At 40.8% G+C, this 14,512-nt stretch overlaps 1 protein-coding gene across 8 annotated transcripts in view; it reads left to right on the top strand.

Annotated features, from left to right (window-relative positions):
- MAP2K5 (mitogen-activated protein kinase kinase 5) overlaps positions 1–14,512 on the top strand; it is a 270,804-nt gene that overhangs the window by 147,746 nt on the left and 108,546 nt on the right. For all 8 annotated transcript variants that reach the window (XM_040493071.1, XM_040493070.1, XM_040493073.1 and 5 more), the window contains exons 14-15: positions 4,956–5,029; positions 5,994–6,044. In XM_040493071.1, the coding sequence (XP_040349005.1) occupies positions 4,956–5,029; positions 5,994–6,044 (125 nt within the window). The remainder of the gene's footprint in view (positions 1–4,955; positions 5,030–5,993; positions 6,045–14,512) is intronic.

Consider the following 14,512-nt stretch of genomic DNA (forward strand, 5'->3'; position numbering starts at 1 on the left):
GCAATAAAATTGGTTTTTTTTTTAATTTTTTTTTCAACGTTTATTTATTTTTGGGACAGAGAGAGACAGAGCGTGAACGGGGGAGGGGCAGAGAGAGAGGGAGACACAGAATCGGAAACAGGCTCCAGGCTCTGAGCCATCAGCCCAGAGCCCGACGCGGGGCTCGAACTCACGGACCGCGAGATCGTGACCTGGCTGAAGTCGGATGCCCAACCGACTGCGCCACCCAGGCGCCCCTAAAATTGTTTTTTTAATGAATAAAATAGATTTTTAAAAGTAGAGAAGAAATTTCTCTTCAGATATTCTTAACTGTATAGCAGATAAGTTGGAAGCAATATAGCAGGTTATGTTAGTCTTTTCTAAATGCTGGTCTGAAGACCAGGCTGTGTTAGATTGATTTCTGATTCAGTAGATCTGAGGTGAAACTCAAAAAAGTTGGTTTTGGAATTTTGTGGTTTGTTTGTGGGTTTGTTTGTTTGTTTGTTTTTTCAGTTTTGTGGGGGGTTTTATGCACAGCCAAGCTTGGGAGCTCTTTAGTTATATAATTCTCATTGTTTTTATTATAGGAAGCACACCGGTTGTTCAGGAGGAGAATCCCATTTAGATTATACATAAGCAGTGTGGTTTTCCTGAAATCTCATGTGCTCTATTTTGGTAAAAGAATATACCAACAGGTATTCAGTCTGCAGTGGCCTGAAGGGCAGAGATAGGGTCTGACTCATTTTCTCTCCACATCATTTACCATATCAGGCACTTGTTAAGGTGTCAGTCAATACTTGTTGAATAAGTGTTTTTGAACAACTATGGATTCTTTCCAGAATGAAAAATGTCATTTAAAAATGTATTCATTGGGGCGCCTGGATGGCGCAGTCGGTTAAGCGTCCGACTTCAGCCAGGTCACGATCTCGCGGTCCGTGAGTTCGAGCCCCGCGTCAGGCTCTGGGCTGATGGCTCGGAGCCTGGAGCCTGTTTCCGATTCTGTGTCTCCCTCTCTCTCTGCCCCTCCCCCATTCATGCTCTGTCTCTCTCTGTCCCAAAAATAAATAAATGTTGAAAAAAAAATGTATTCATTAGTAGCGAAATGTATATGCCATTAGGTGGGAAAAGATTAGCTCCTTCTCAGGCCAAGTTCTCTGGATGGGCACGTTTGTCCATCTGTTTAGTAGCGATATCATTCATTCACCATTTGTTCAACAACTATCATTTCTTGTCAGTACCAGACACCATCCTAGGTATAGTAGTGATCAAACATCTACTCTCTGTGTTTGTGTAGGTTCCCTTCGAGATGGAGGGACTGAGAAACAGATTTACATATATGTCTGGGGTGGGAAGGGATTGCTGTTCATACCGGGTGACTGGGGAAGGTTTCTTTACATGTGAGTTAAAAACCTAAAGGAAATGAAGGAGCAAGCTCTGCGCATATATATGTATGGGATCAGAGTATTCCAGGGAGATAGAGCCCCAAAGCAGGAACAGGTCTAGCAAGGAGGCCAGTGAAAGGAAGCAGCTTGGGCAGAGAGAGGAATAGGAAGGGTGTGAGCACAGGGTTAGCGGGGACCAGCTCAGAGACAGCCTCAGAGACTATCATGAGGATTGTAGGGCCGTGTTTTGTGTTGAGGTAGGAAGCCCTTTTAGGTTTTAGGCAGAGAAGTGACATGGGGTGATTTAGTTTTAAAAGTGTCATTAAAAATTATTTTTTAATTAAAAAAATAATAAATGGATCACTTTAGTTGCTTAACACTTTAGTTGTTTAACACAGACTGTAATAGGCAAGCACAAATACAGAGAGACCAGTAGCCTTGTTGAAGAATGTGTGCTCATGATCTGGCCAGAATGCATCCTCATAAACATTAAATTGGTTTTATAGTTCTACTGACTACACTTTGGGAATTACCTTCTTTCAGCTAGCATTTACTCAAATACAGGTAAAACTTGCTGCAGTAACAACAAGCTATTTCCTAAATATGTCAAAATACCCCACTTGTTGTTGTATAACAGTTCGGTTGATTACCAATGGATAATAGTACCTTGTATTTATGGAATATTTGACAGTTTAAAAGCAGTTTTACATTCCTTTGGGTGGGGGGAGCAGTTTATTTATTATCTCATCCAGTCCCCACAGTTCTTTAAGATTGGCAGAATGGCTATTACTATTTCCCTGTAGTGGTAGAAATTAAAACGTCACCTGACTGGTGAAATTCACATGCCAAGTTTGTGGCAGGGCCAGAAAGACCAAAACACAGATCCTCTGCCTCCTAGCCTACATCCATTGGTTTTGTTTAAAGGAGTCTGTTATGTTCAAGTGATGTCTCCAGATATTAGTGCGAGGGGAGTACTTAGCAAATTTAGTATATTGTTTAACAAGCCATTAACCAGTGATCAAGACACTGTTGTCGGAAGGGATGCACACAAGGATGTGTGAAGCCTTTTCCTACCCTGTGAACTTATTACTTGGGGTGGTGACACCTCCACCAGTAAATATGGTAAATAACTACTAGTCAAACAGTGTCACATGCTTAGTTCCAAACAAATGGCACAGACAGTAAATGCGTTAGCAGTTCAGAGGAAGCCATGACTTTGTTGACCTGAGTAGTTAAGGCAACAGGGAGAGAGGGTTCTTGAGTTGAAATATGGGCAAGATTCAGTCAGGACATATCGAGGAAGCATTTCTCAACTTCGGAGCGGAAGGGAGAGGGGAACACGCAGCATGAACAAAGGCTTGGTGATGGAGGGTTTTGTTTCTATCGAGATAATGATTAAACTGGTCAGTTAGAGTACAAAGCTTGACATGAGGATGACTGGTGTTTACTGCTTTCACATATAAAGTGTTCCTGAGAACTAGGCTGAGAGGTGAATGTGCAAAAGTCATAGAGCAGGCTGGCATGTAAGTTTAAAACGATGTCCTTAGCTGAAAAATGCAATGAAGTTCTTATTTACACCTGCCTTTTAGAGTATAATCTAGCAGTTCTCTTGTTTTATTGTTTCTCTCTCTATTGATCCACTTAAGTCAAAAGTGTATCTGATTAAAGCTAAAGATTTGTTAATTTTGGCATACCTCATGATTTCCAGGCAGCTCCATCTTCCAGGAGCTCAAAATATTTGTTCATTAACTGTCTCCATCTGATGTGGCAGCTTAAGAGGGGTTTAAAGATGTCAATATATAAAAGAGTAGGTTGTCCAAAAGAAAAATATTCTAAGTTGAGTGCCTGTAATGAGAATTGGATTTGGAAAATAAGACCCGCATATGTGGAGTCTAACATTTCCTTCAGTTCACCAAACATTTATCGAATGTCTAATAGTGCTGTAATGTGTATGTATTGTGCTAACTAGGAGTTCACATTCAGGTTGGCGGGGGAGGTCAGGGAATATTTTACTTCCTCACCAAGAAGAGAAATGAGGTAGTAAAAGTGGATATTTAGTACGATGGTGTATAAGATTTATGTTCAAATTGAGGAAGGTTGGAGGCAGAAAGACTAGTTGGGAAAAGAACCTATACCAGCCGTAGGCATGCTAACTTGTTTTCATAGAGAGAGTGCCCCTAAAGATAATACATAGTATGTCTTGTATGAAGGTCATGCAACAGAGACATGTTCTATAGCGAACCCTGATCACTGAAATAGAATCATCAGCATAAAATAATGCTTTGTGTTTATGGTTTCCATTAGTTTATTCTCTCATCCATTCAACAAGTATTTATTAAGCACTTGCTATATGCCTGAAACTCTTCTAGGGGCTGGGAATACAGTAGTCAGTAAAAGAAACAAAGTCCCTGCCTTCATGCCATTTACATTCTAGTGTCAGCCAGGTGACACCAAATGAGCACATGTATGAGAAAGTGCCTGGCACATTGCCTGTCACGTAGGAAGTAGAGTTCAGTAATTGTTTACTGAGTTTGAACTTGAAGTTTGGATTAAGTACCTACTGTTGGCAGGATACTTTGTTAGGGTACTCTTTTGCAAAGTGAAGGCTTGGGGTGAGAATACTCACATGTCTTTTAAAAATGTTACATAAAAAGTTGAGTCTCTTGTTCAGTTTTGGGATAATGCAGGTTGTATGATGTATTAAATATAACAAGTTGTCTGTTCCAGACCACTTTCGCAGTTGAAGATGAAATGTTGAAGCAGGTGCTTTTCTGTACCGTCAACAGTGGTGTGCTCTTATCCTGCTTGGATGGTTTTTGTGGGCTCCCGGAATTCCTGAAATGGCTCATTGTTGTCACTGACAGTGCTTCACAGAAACCCTTTGTGTTATTATTTAGCAACTGACTGCCTTGGCAAAAGCTATGTCAATTCTTTTGTTAACTATAACAGCAGTCAAAAGTGATGTAAGGGGAGAGAAGGAGAAATGAAACCATGATCAGTAAGTGCATATATGCACACACATCTACCCTCGCCTTTAGACCAATTTCTGAGTGTTATCTGAAGTAGCATTTGTCACATAAAACCAGGAGATAGCAATAGTGCATTCATTTTGTCATTGTTTCATATAGATATGTCCTGTTACCAGAAACATATGAATGATTTTTTTTTCTCATTGGCTTCCCGTTGGCCTTACTGCTTCTTAGATGGGAGGAGTAGTTTCACATCAACAGCAAAGCCAAACCTTTTTGTGCAAATTCTTTGCAAGATTACATTTTCTTATCTACCTACTTTTCCTGAAAGCCTGGGGATAGGATGATGGATGTATTTACTGTTGTTGGAAGCCAAGGTTTTATTTGACTTTCACTTGAAATAAACCCTTGCTTCCATAGAAACCAGAAATGGTTGGAAGTGAAGGAGTTAGGACCTTACATTTTGCCTCCAGATAAAATGCTTTGCATTAAATTTGTGATTAGAATTCCGGGTTGAACAGATGATGTCATTTCTGCAATATGGTATGGTGTGCATGTGTGCTTTTTTTAAACGTGCACTGTAGATACAGACTTAGTTATATGGACTTTTTTGGTCCCCTTCTAGATGTGAAGCCCTCCAATATGCTAGTAAACACAAGAGGACAGGTCAAGCTGTGTGATTTTGGAGTTAGCACTCAGGTAGGTCTCTTTTTCCTCCCAATCTGCTCTCCTGTCTGCAACATTCGCTTTTTATTTTCAGTCCACTCTTCGGATTGAAAAATCACCTCGCTGCCAGACAAACAGAACTCTGCATCTTCTCCTCGGCTGGGAGCGTGTTATTCATTTTTAATCTCCGAGCGAGTTTCCTTCATCAGAATATGATTGTTCATTGTTTAATGACAGTAAAAACTGCTGATATTGTAATTACTACTTACGAATAGCAAACTTCATTGAGATGCAGCTTTGATATGAAAGCGTTTTGACCAGACAAAAGGGAGGGCAGAGTGGGAGCTGTGCCTGGGGAGCCCAACTGGCCCACAATAAAAATTAATATTGGGAGGAACAATGGTGGAGGGCCATTACAATGTGCAGCACAAATTTTAATTAATTTCCATTTTGGGCCTCCCCTGAGAACCCCGGTGATAGTGACCCACGAGCGTGCTGTGATGTTGATTTGAATTGCAGCCACCTTTACTCCCAGCCAAACACGAAGACCAAAGCGAAGGTCATCGTTGTATTATGAGTTGTCAAAGTCTGTTATCCCTCCAGCGTATTTAGTGCCCATTTCATTCTAGCAATGCATGGGCGCCATTCACATCTTGAGCCATCTGACTGAAAAATGAGTGTGTTCAAATTCTACTTCAAATTGACTTTTTATATCAGGCGGGTTTGGGGTACTAAAGCGATAAGCATCCTGCTTAAGTGAATTGTTTAAGGTTATCTGCTATAAACTGTAATGCTGTGCTTGTTTAAATTGGAAATCACATTCAAAAGAAAAGAGAGATTTAATCATTTTTAATGCCTTTGTAGATAAATTTGTTCCCTTTTACATAATTTTTAGTTGATTTATAGAAATGATGATTGTAGGTTAAATGAGGAATAATTGCCCATTTTATTTCCACATTATCTTTATATTGTTCTAACAGACTGTTTTGTCTCATAGCTGGTGAATTCTATAGCCAAGACGTATGTTGGAACAAATGCTTATATGGCGGTAAGTAAACTTATGCAAAAATAACATTTAAAACCAACATCTTTATCTTTATGTACTTGGTAATGTAGAATTCTTGAATTAATTCCACAGCTTTATCCTAACAGATCATAAATTACAAAGTCAATCCAGTCATGATCTGATTTTTAAGTCTTTCTAAAAGGCATTAGATTTTATCCAGGAGCTACCAACTTATCTGCTTAGTTGACTTAACTAGTTGGTTCGAGGGTGAAATTGCTGAGTTTTGAAGTTTAATCCCACAGAAAAATTGCACCTTACAGCACATTGGCCGCTTTGCCACATTGCTTATTTAATTAACCCTCAAGTATCCCAAAATGTCAGTCAATAAGATTGGCTGTTTTTTCCAGAAATACAAACATGCTTTGTCACTGGATCAGAATTAAATTATTGATGTGATCAGCTCTTACTTATGGATCTCTGAATGTAAAGGTTTAGCAGGAAATTCTTTTTCGAACTTATACACCTATATTCTGTTTACTTGTTGGGTTCATTCCTGTCATAAGATAATTTATTAACTCTTCTGAAATAAATTTACCAAGTATAAAAATTAGAAGCATAGAGCTGTTTCAAAGACCCAAGCTGGACTTGATGTAGACCTTTTCCTTTTTCCTACCTTTTAACTAAGGGAAGTTTGGGGGGCACAAATGCTATAATTAATTTCCACAATCATTTCAAGAGTGGGTGATTGGGAGAGACAAGCAGGAAGGTTATCTAATATCATTTTGGAACCAAGTTTTGTTTTAACACCTTAAGGTCATTTTTTTAATGAGGATTCTAGATTTATTTAGTCTGTTTTACTTCCCATAGTCTTTTTTTTTTTTAATGTTTATTTTTGAGAGAGAGAGAGAGAGAGACAGAATGCAAGTGGGGGAGGAACAGAGAGAGAGAGAAAGACACAGAATCTGAAGCAGGCTCCAGGCTCTAAGCTGTCAGTGCAGAGCCTGAGACGGGGCTCGAATCCACGAGCCTTGAGATGATGACCTGAGCTGAAGTCGGACACTTAACCGACTGAGCCACCCAGGTGCCCCAACCCCATGGTCTTTATATGACGTTAAACACATTAGTTGGATGGAAACCTGGATCTTACTCTCAGTTCATATATTATCTTGATAATAAAAAGATGTCACTCTGAATCTTCTTCTCAGAACAGTGCAAACCATTTTTTTTATATTGAAATACCAGAATAGTTAATGTTTGTTCTGCCTGGTTTTTAAAGAAAATTCATTCTTTCTCATTTTTCTAAGTAATGTGAAAAAAAAAAAAAATTAACCCCTGAAGTCATCATATCTGTTTTCATAAAACATAATCGCCCTCTTGGCTCTACCAGGTTAGCTGAGATTGGTGAGCCACCTTTACAATTAATAAATCCTGGGGCACCTGGGTGGCTCAGTCAGTTAAGTGTCCGACTCTTGATTTCAGCTCAGGTCCTGATCATGCGGTTCATGGATTCGAGTCCCACATCAGACTCTGTTGACAGTGCAGAGCCTGCTTGGGATTTCTCTCCCCACCCCTTCTCTCTCTGCCCCTCCCCTGCTCGTGCTCGCTCTCTCTCTCTCAAAATAAATAAACTCAAAAAAAAAAAACCCAAACCATTAATAAATCCCTACCAGATCCCATAGTTTCAGTCTTTGAAAGAATATGGAATGCTGTGGTTAAAAAAAAAAAAAAAATGAATAGGGGCACCTGGGTGGCTCCGTTGGTTGAGCATCCACCTTTGGCTCAGGTCATGGTCTCACAGTTTGTGGTTCAAGCCCCAGGTCAGGCTTTGCACTGACATTGCAGAGCCCACTTCAGAGTCTCTGTCTCCCTTTCTCTCTACTCTTCCCCTACTCAGTTCTCTGTCTCTCAAGAATCAATGTTAAAAAAATTTTTTTTTAAGGAATAAGATTATAAATGAAACAACTTTTTGGGGCACCTGGGTGGCTTAGTCGGTTGAGTGTCTGACTTGGTTTCAGCTCAGGTCATGATCCCACGGTGGTGGGATCGAGCCTTTTGTCAGGCTCCACACTGAGCACGGAGCCTGCTTAAGATTCTCTTTTCTCGGGGCGCCTGGGTGGCTCAGTCGGTTGAGCATCCGACTTCGGCTCAGGTCATGATCTCGTGGTTCATGAGTTCAAGCCCCACATCAGGCCCTGGTGCTGACAGCTCAGAGCCTGGAGCCCGCTTTAGATTCTGTGTCCCCCTTTCTCACCACCCCACCCCTGCTTGTGCTCTGTCTCTGTCTTTCAAAAATGAATAAACATAAAAAAAATTTTTTTTAATGATTCTCTCTTCTCTGTCTCTCTCTGCTTTTCTCCCTTGCTCACGCTCACTCCCTCTTTCTAAAATAGAGAGAAGAAACAACTTCTCATCTACGCACCATGTTTTCTACCTGTCATGTTTTTAGTAGCTTTAAATTGCTCTAATAATTAAATTGCGTTATGTTTGAATGTACAAATCTAGATTACAGTCGTCTTTCCCAGGTGTACATTAAAGAAATTACCTTTTTTCCTCTTGCTTTATGGATGAGTGTGATGCATCCATCTATTAATTGAATATGTGAGGATTAAAATTATGAAATGTTAGCTAAGGTTGGCAGAGCTAAAATTGCTTTGCTTCTTGGGCGAGTGAATTCTAGTCATCAGCTTTATGGTTCAAGCTGTAAAAAGCATAAGATACCTAGAAAGCAAAGAGTGATAGCCTGATAACTCAGGAGGCTCTCGTTGACCACGTACTTACCTAATTGGTGTGAGATTAGAGGTTGGGAGTGGGGAAAGATGGAAATAACATTTGTTATTCTGTTCTGGGTATTAATCCCTGCCTGATACACCATGATACTGTACTATAAAACTATTGGGGGAACCTGGGTGAGTGTGCACAACTTCCCTGTATATATTTTTTCAACTTGTGAATCCATAAGTATTTCAAACTAAAACAAATTGGCTAAGAAACAAAAGTTGTATTGGGACATGGCCACGACCTTTTGCTTGGGGTTGTCTGTGGCTGCTTCAGCACTGCAGTGGCAGAGTGGAGTCCCTGTGACAGTTGCAGCAGAGACCATATGGCCTACAGAGAGAGAAATATTTACTCTCTGGTCACATACAGGAAAAATTTGCCAGCCTCTGGTCTATGCCAGCGAAAGCTGTATCTGAAACTGAGTACCTTGAGTTAATCAACCAGTATTTACTGAGCACTTTCATGCCATCAGCCAGGTTGTGGTGGAACCACTCAAATCCACCTACAATGTGGGCAAGAATAGAAGTGTGGCATTATATGTGGCCACATTATGTGTGATGTAATAAAGACTTAGGTTGTATCAAATATACATTTAGAGAGTAAGAAGTCATACAGTGTACAAATTTGATGTAAAGCAGTATGTGAAAGGGTACTTACAGAAGAGATCACGGTGGAGGGTTGAGCTGAGACATTAGAAATAGAAGGTAAGGGGACATAGTTGGGGACAGGAAGTGCGGTAGAGGACAAATAATAAGTTGTGAGAATATACAGTTAGAGATGAGCTAGTATGATACCCTTACATCCATTTTTCTTACTTTATATTCATACAGTGGTAATGACAAATAATAAGAGCTAGTATTTAGCTGCATGTGCCAGTCACTCTTTTATTAATGCTTTAGATCCTTACAACAACCCTATCAGGTAAATATTATCATTCTCATTGTACAGGTGAAAAACAGGGATAGAGAAGTTGAGTAACTTACTCAAGTTCATACATTTAATGAGTGGCAGAACCAGGGTTCAAGCCTAAGTACTCAAGTCTGCAGGGACTGTACTTTTAACTGCTGTGCCCCTCACTCTGTCCAGATTATGTCGGTCTCTCCCGGATCTCCAGAGGGGCAGTGTTTATTCTGCTCATTCTCTGTATCCAGGCCTTCACACCCTGCGAAACGAATGAGTTCATTCATGAAAGCTGCCTTCCAAAGACGACTTTTTGCTGATTACAAACAGAGTGTTTAACTTCTTAGGTTAAGTGTCCTACGTGCATTATAAGGCATAGAAGGCCCCCAGATTACTCAAATACAGTCAGCGAGGCTGCTCAGATATTGAAAATAACTCAAAGAACTAGCCCTGCATGTGCAATCTCAGTTCGTTCTTCTATAATCTAAAGTGTATGGTGTAAGAAAATGATAACTAGGAAAAAGGGCAGCTTTCTTAAGGTCCTAAGTCATTAAAAAATAATACTGCTAACAATTTACAGGCATGTTCAGAGGTGGAACTTGTAGAAGTCACATTCACCATGTGACAGGTATCGAATCCAGTACATTGCATGGATTCATTTAATCTTCACACAACCCCATGAAGCATACATATTATCATTGTCTTCATTTTACAGATAAGGTAACCAAAGGTGGAATAACTTTAGCCCAGGATCTCAGAGTTAGCCAAGTAGTGAGAGTCAAGATTTAATTAGGACACCAGCTTCTAGTTTCTAGTGACAGCAGGTTAGGTTATTCGCACCAACTCTTCTGTTGAAAAATGCTAGGTAAAATACTTTAAAAACTATCGCAAATGCTTTGAAGAGCTAAAAAGACAATGGGAATCTCCTAGAACAATTTTTAAGTGGACTCCTGCAACAGAGAAGAAAGCGGAATATCTGGCACACCAAAGCTCATTCTTCCTGACGAAGTAGGTATAGCCATCTGCCTATACCACCGCTATCAATGATGTGGGCGTCCTCCTAACGCAGAAGGTCTCCGTGGAGATCTTCTCCATATCATCTTGGAAGCCTGAAGGGCTCACTCTCAGTGTAAGAGCAAACCAGAGCCAGAGCTGCTCCTCCTCCCCCAGAAGAGAAGGCTTCTCAGAGCCAAGCAGAAAAGCCGGGGGAAAAGGAGAAGGGGGAGAGTTGTGGCCTTAGACTAACTGACACAGATTTGCAGTCTGACTGTTTGTATTCATGACTTGAGTTGGAAAAGGAGCTTCATGCTAAGAACTTGGTTTCAGGTGGGCACATCTTCCTTAAGCCTCAGAGAATCTCTCAAATTTTTTCAAGAGCAAAAACTAGCAAGTAGTGAACAAAAAACCAGGTGCACAAGGAAACAAGGCAATATGAAAAAGAACGAGCAGGAGCAACAGATACAGACTTCAAATCACAAGTTTTAAAAGTGACACGGTAGATTGGATAAAATCTCAAAACTTCTGGATTAAAATTTAAAAACTCACTACTTGCTAGTATATTGGATATAGCAGAAGAGAGAATTTATGAACTGGAAGACAGGATTGAGTTAGAACCGTCCCACTCCAGACTCTTGGGTAACCAATAGGCTGTACTATTCACAGGGATCTTGCCAGCTTAAAAAACAATCCCCCCTGGGGCACCTGGGTGTCTCAGTCGGTTAAGCATCTGACTTTGGCTCAGGTCACGATCTTGCGGTTTACGAGTTTGAGCCACGCGTCGGGCTCTGTGCTGACAGCTCAGTGTCTGGAGCCTGATTCAGATTCTGTATCTCTCTCTCTCTCTGTCCCTCCCCTGCTCATGCTCGCTCGCTCTCTCTCTCTCTCTCTCTCTCTCTCTCTGTCTCTCTCTCTCAAAATTAAATAAACATTAAAAAAATTATCTAAAAAATGCCTATTGTTTGTGATATGTATTTCAATTGCTTACTAAACTAAAGTATTTGTGCATACTTTTGTTAATTTACTGAGTGGTGTAATCCTGAGCAGAAATTCTTTATCAGAAGAGATTAGGAATGTACCTTGATATCTTGTTGATTTTGACAAGTAAGTCCTGGGGTATTGTGTAGAGATAGTTCTAGAGTGAGTCACCTAAATATGGGTCCTGGGTAAATAACAAGTCACAGAGGGTGGCTGGCAGGAGTGGAGAGTACAGCTTGGAGCCACTGCCCTTTCAGATCCTGTATAAAATCTGCTTTTTATATCATCACCACTGTTCTCGTTAAGAATAGACCAGGACTTTTCCTCCTACACTTAAACCTCAGTACAGACGTGCCTCAGACAGGGAGTCATGTTTTTCCTATTATTTAGCTCTCCACACTGGTGACAGCTGCCATGTCAGAAAGTAACCCAGCTTTCCATTTTTAACTGCAAAATGTCCATCACAGATCTTCTGTCAGTAGTGTGGTACCTGGTGGTTGGTTTTGTTTTGTTTTAGAGGGGAGAGAACAGGGCAGACCACCTTGGCTTCAAGTATAAGAACAGATTTGAATCGTGCAGCCTCAGGCCATCAAGTCCTGGCTCCATAAATTCAAAATGTATTGGGGCTTATCTTGTGCTGTTGCTGTGTCAGTTTCAGGGGCCTGGGCGCATTTCCCAGTCCGTATCTACTGTACCAGCTCTTCAGGTAGACCCGTAGAGCTGGCTCCCGACTCTCACTAAGCATTCATGCTTGAGCACAGCACCACAACAGTGATCTTGCTTTGTTAGCTTATTGCGAGAACTCCTTAAGGAGCTCTCCTATTGGCCACCTGATATCTGTGACCATTATCACTTCCTCTCTTTTTCTTTTTAATTTAATTTTTTTGTATGCTTTATTTTCAGCTTCCTGTTTGCATTTGTTTTGAAGGTGCAATGGGCAGGGGCACCAGGGTGGCTCAGTAGGTTAAGCATCTGGCTCTTGGTTTCTGCTCAGGTCACGATCTAACGGTTTGTGAGTTTCTGTGTCTGGCTCTGTGCTGGCAGTATGGAGCCTGCTTGGGATTCTGTCTTCCTCTCCGCCCTCCCCCACATGCTCTCTGTCTCTCTCTCAAATAAATAAAAATAAGCTTAAAAAAAAAAGTTAAGTGGGCAAATGTTACGAATGTATTTAATCTTATCGTTGGTCCTGTCAAAATATTTTGTATGTGGGCGCGACTTTTGTTTGCTTATTCTGTACGCTGAATGAAGTGCTATATTTTGATAACTGTCAGCTAGTGGGATGAAGAAAAGGAGAAAGTAAGGAGAGAAGACACAGACAGGAAGGCAACATTTGGTTATTTCTTTAAGAGTTCTAGGGGCGGCTGAGTGGCTCAGTCGATTGAACGTCCAACTTTGACTCGGGTCATGATCTCACGGCTCCTGAGTTCAAGCCCCACGTCAAACTCTGTGCTGACAACTCAGAGCCTGGAGCCTGCTTCAGCTTCTGTGTGTGTCTCTCTCTGCTCCTCCCCCACTCATTCTCTCTCTCTCTCTCTCTCTCTCTCTCTCTCTCTCTCTCTCTGTCTCAAAAATAAATAAACATTAAAAAGTTTTGTTTTGTTTTTTTTTATAAAATAAAGAGTTCTAGAGGATTTTAGGATTTTCATGTTTGCTGGATGTTTCTTCATGGGCATGAATAGCAGTAATATTGGGGAAGTTATATTAGTAGAACACTTCAGGGGACTTAATAATTGGCACATGCTTAAAACCAAATGTGCACTAAACATGTATTACATTCCTTCAAGGCAGCATACCTTGACCACGCACTGGCTACGTGGCAGCCATGGTACTAGGTATGAGATGAGTAAGACACTCTCTTGGCCTCTTGGGAGAAACAGGCTAGTAATCGGATGATTATAACACCGTGCAATCAATTAATATTAAAAATACAAACAACATTTTCATGAAGGACAGAGGCAAGAATTTGTAATTCTTCCTGATAAGTACGGGAATGTGTCACCAAAGAAAGGTGGCCCATGACAGGGGTCTATAAAAGAAATGTTCATGAAGCAGAGAAGAGGAAGATGGGTCATTGCCTCTGCAGGGAACATGGAAATGTTTAGTGACTGAAGCTGAGTATACACCAAGGAATCATCCAGATAAATTATTTTTTAGAAGGTAGATCCCCTGAACCACTTCCAGAGATTCTGATTCAGGAGGTTCATCTACAATATGCACCTCAGGCAGTCACTTCTCTGATGGCTAGTCTGAAGACCATATTTTGAGAAATACTGATCAGATCAAGATTAGTGTGTGGCTCTTCTGACTCCTGGTTCTGGGGGCAGTGTGACACAGTAGAAAGAACCCTGATTTTGCAGTCAGGCATACCAGGATTTGAATCCTGGCTGTGTTCCTAAACAATACGCCTGATGTTGGTCCACAGCTCTAGACTTCAGCAAGCCACTTAATTTTACTAAGCCTCAGTTTTTACATCTGTGAAATCAGGGCAGTAATAATCTTTGCAAGATTGTTAAAAAACGTAGAGAATGCAAAGTAGCCCAGTGTCTGCAATATACTAGCTGGTCATCAAATGATAGCTATTACTGTCCGTATGTAGTGAGTGCAAACTAAACGTCTCTGTACCTCCTTCTCCTCATCTGTTAAAAGAGGATGATAACGGTACCAATCTAATATGGGTCCTTATGAATCCGAAATGAGACATGCATTAGCACACAATGCCAGGCATATGGAAATTCTTCAATAAATGCATGCGGTAGTGTTGATGATGATGATGATAGTGATGGTAATTCCTGTAACTAACTGGCTGCTTTCATCCTAGTCCCTGTTGAACTAGCTGGAACTGGATAATGGGTTCATTCATG

The sequence above is a fragment of the Herpailurus yagouaroundi genome, unplaced genomic scaffold (assembly GCF_014898765.1).
Source record: "Herpailurus yagouaroundi ecotype Mexico unplaced genomic scaffold, PumYag 184, whole genome shotgun sequence".
Lineage (NCBI taxonomy): Eukaryota > Metazoa > Chordata > Mammalia > Carnivora > Felidae > Herpailurus > Herpailurus yagouaroundi.